General features: G+C 26.5%; 1 protein-coding gene across 2 annotated transcripts in view; it reads left to right on the plus strand.

The window, feature by feature from the left end:
* Positions 1–3,215, plus strand: part of LOC107625126 (ribokinase) — a 15,299-nt gene extending 12,084 nt beyond the window's left edge. Inside the window, exons 7-12 of one of the 2 annotated variants that reach the window (XM_016327705.2) lie at positions 127–237; positions 765–891; positions 1,075–1,172; positions 1,712–1,850; positions 2,553–2,605; positions 2,967–3,215. In XM_016327705.2, the coding sequence (XP_016183191.1) occupies positions 127–237; positions 765–891; positions 1,075–1,172; positions 1,712–1,850; positions 2,553–2,605; positions 2,967–3,050 (612 nt within the window). In that variant the 3' untranslated portion in view covers positions 3,051–3,215. The remainder of the gene's footprint in view (positions 1–126; positions 238–764; positions 892–1,074; positions 1,173–1,711; positions 1,851–2,552; positions 2,606–2,966) is intronic. The other variant, XM_021115678.1, reaches the window with a different exon arrangement.

A 3,787-nucleotide genomic window follows, 5' to 3' on the forward strand; every position in this document is an offset into this window, starting at 1 on the left:
TGGTGCTGATTTTTAATGTATATTTAATATGGTTAAAAGTTAATTATTATGATGATATTTTAAAATGATCAAGCGAATCATTCAATAAATCTTAAAATTATTTGATTATATTTGACCATTATACAGGCATTTCAACAGAATATACCTATTTTAGTTGATGCTGAAAAACCAAGGGTAGGATTGGATAATCTCCTAAGATTGACCGATTATATTATATGCTCAGAAAATTTTCCACAGGTAATTAAGCAAAATATAATATCATGAAGTAGCTTAGCTTATATTATTGCTTGTGAGTTTTATAATAGTTTCAACTTTGGTTTCTAGCTAAAACAGAGAACTTGAAAAGAATATGACAAACATTCTATTAATACTAAAAATCTACCATCAAATAAGCTATTTTAAATTCATGTATATTTATTATATGTGTTTTACATATTTTGGAAGCAGATATATACAATAATTAATCACTAAAATAATTAAACTTTTTGTAACATAATAACCAAATTTTCACAACAAATAATTAAAATTTTCAAGAAAACAAAAAAGTTAGTCACCAATGTGTTTTTGTAATTTTATTTGTATTTTGATTATAATTGTAAATTTAATTTGACTATTTTGAAATAACATTAGTTTACTTTTGGTGAAAATTAGGGTACCTTTTCCCCATTCACAAAACTATTTTCTCATTAGTTAATATGAATTAATTATTTATTTGCTAATAATATAATAACATAGTTTTTTTTTTTATTCATCATATTTGACAGGCTTGGACAGAGGCATCAACTATCTCAAAAGCACTAGTTTCAATTATGTTAAGGCTACCAAAACTCAAATTTGTGATTGTAACATTGGGAAAAGATGGTTGCATAATGCTTGAGCGATGCGTGGATGGTGAAAATACATCTTTTTCTTTCCCCTTTTGATTAAGTTTTGAATTTTGTCTAGTTTAATTCATATGATAGAATAGAAGATTAATTAAGCACAAATTGTAGCTTCTAGTTCATTAGCAATATTTTCTATGCATCTAATTATTTTTATGATTTCTATACTGAAAATAAGTGGCTATATATGCAGATATTTCTTCATTAGAAGAAATGGATATTGATAGCACATTTGAGTCATTATCAAAGAGAGAGGATGATACCATAACTATGCCTACTTGTATAGCTTCGGTAATAATATTAACTTAATTATGGTACATTTTTAATTTGATTAAGATTTTTTTTCCTAGTAGTAATTTATCTTTTGCTGCTGAAAAAAGGCCCTGCAAGTAAAATAACAAAAATCAATCAAACAAAATTTTGTACATTTGAAAATTAAAAAAGCATTTATAATTTAAAAATTATACATCTAAAATTCATGTTAGTTAATTGTTGGTTGATTTTTATTATTTTCTCATATTTTTATTATGTTCATATTTTGCGGTAAAGTATATCCGCTGCTAAATGCTTATTTGTAGCGGTTATTTAAGTGGTTAGAAAAAACTATCACTAATAGTTTAGCCACACCTTATTTTAGAGCGGCTCACAAATTGTCACTATCTAGTTTAAAAACTGTTGCTATCTATCGGAATTTTTGTAGTAATATTGATTAGTTTATGTGTGAGAAACAATTGAATAATAATAGTTTTAGTTAAAATTTAGGATAATATTCTACTTAGGTCGATAATTATTTTTTTCTTTTTTTTTTTAAATTAATCCTCTGCCACCAGTCTATGATGAGGTTTAGAACAAAAGGAGAGGGATGTATGTGTGGGAGGTTATATATTGGAACAGCTGAAAAGATTCCACCATCAAAGCTTATTGACACAACTGGTGCTGGAGATGCATTTGTTGGAGCTATTTTATATGGTAACATCTTTTATAAATATTAATACTATTCTTAACCATTTTATTTTTCAAATATTTTATTAAATACCTCAATGTTATCCTCACTTTATATACGGTCAAAAACATACTAATGGATGATGTATTTTTTTTAACTCTATTTTTTGCAATTTAGTGGAAAAAACATAGTTTTATATAGATATAGAAATTTGATAATATGGAGTGGGGAAGAATACCATAATATCTGATCTTGAATCTTTTGTGAGTTAATTTTTCTTTATTTTTCTGTTTTTAATTCTATTAGATTTTAACTATTTTTCAATTTCTTCACCACGGTAATATATATTATAAGAGTTTGCTTTATATAGAAATTATTATTGTGCATAAATCCAGTACCTTCATTAGTATCTCGTATAGAGTTAATAGTAACTGATAACATTGAATTATTTTTAAAATTCTTGAGATACAAAAATAGAATAAAAATTAACAAAAATTGATATTTTCTTCATAGGAAAAAAGTGTTCTCATTATAATTTTGGTTATACATGGAATTATTTTTTAATTGAATATTATAAGGCTAATGTATCATGAATTTAGTACATTATTTGCCATTCAATTTTCATTACTTCTAGTCTTTACATATTGCTTAATTAATTAAAAATATATCGCACAAATTTGTGTACGATACAATTGTAAAATTTTAAAATGTTATGTTTTTGTTTTCAGCAATATGTGCCAACTTTTCGCCACAGATAATGTTGACATTTGCCTCTTATGTGGTAAGTAGTTAATCATATAAATGAACATAAAATGGTATTAGATTTAATTTAAGGGAGATAATGACATTCTTATATTGATAATGTCATTTTCTTTTTATAATATAAATAACATTAAGAGAGATTGGTATTATTGATTATAAAAATAGCATTATCAATTTTCTATATTTAAAGGTATAAATGTTGATGAGAAAATTACACATATATAAATACAGATGTTTAATTTATAGCTTATTATATCATAAGTTATTAGCATTTAATGATGATTGGGATGAATTACTTTTCTTTTTCTCTTTAAAGTATATCTAGCACTTTAGAAGAGCCAAATTAATAATTTTCATTTTTATTTTGATGGAAATTTCAGGCAGCCACCAATTGTAAAGCTCTTGGAGCTCGAAGTGGTCTTCCATATCGTACTGATCCCTGTCTTAAATCTTTCACACACTAGAGCCTCAATTTGGGTGCCTAAAAATTCAATATATATAGTATAAAAAAAAATCAAGTGTGTTAAAAATATTAGTGTTCCGGTAATTTTAGTTATTGATTTTAACTATGTATATGTTGTATGATTGAGATAAATAAATAAAATTATTGAAACACTAATATTTTTTTATATTTAAAACTCTTCTATTACTATATGGAAAAATATTAGAAAAACTAACAAATAAATTTCTTACTATTTTTGTATGGACATCTGCAATTTTAACCAAAATTTAATATTTATAAGTTTTGACTATTGAAAAATGAGACAAATAAATATTTATTTATTTTTATTGAGACACATAATTCTTCTCTTACTCATATGGTTGGCAGCGGTATTCGAACTCGCAAGTACCTGTCCCGCTCCTATTCGATTAGGACGCACGGGTAATTATTCGACCCGATACGGGACGGAATCTGACTGAAGCAGAGTTCTTATCGAGACGGGATGGGTCGAGTTTAGGGTGTATCCGCCCCGATGTATATAAATAAAATAAATAAAATATATAATTTAAATATATGCATATATATTGTGAGAAGATTAGGGTTTGTGTTAGTGTGTTATTGCCTCTTGTTCTCTCAGTCGTCGCTCTTCTCTTTCACTTCTTCTTCCTGAATATGAAGCTTCCATGGCTAAATCTGATGGTTCCATGCTTTCATCCCTCTACCTCTAATCTCCTCCTCCTCCTCCTCCTCCTCCTTCTA

This window comes from Arachis ipaensis, chromosome B02 (genome assembly GCF_000816755.2).
Source record: "Arachis ipaensis cultivar K30076 chromosome B02, Araip1.1, whole genome shotgun sequence".
In the NCBI taxonomy this organism is placed as follows: domain Eukaryota; kingdom Viridiplantae; phylum Streptophyta; class Magnoliopsida; order Fabales; family Fabaceae; genus Arachis; species Arachis ipaensis.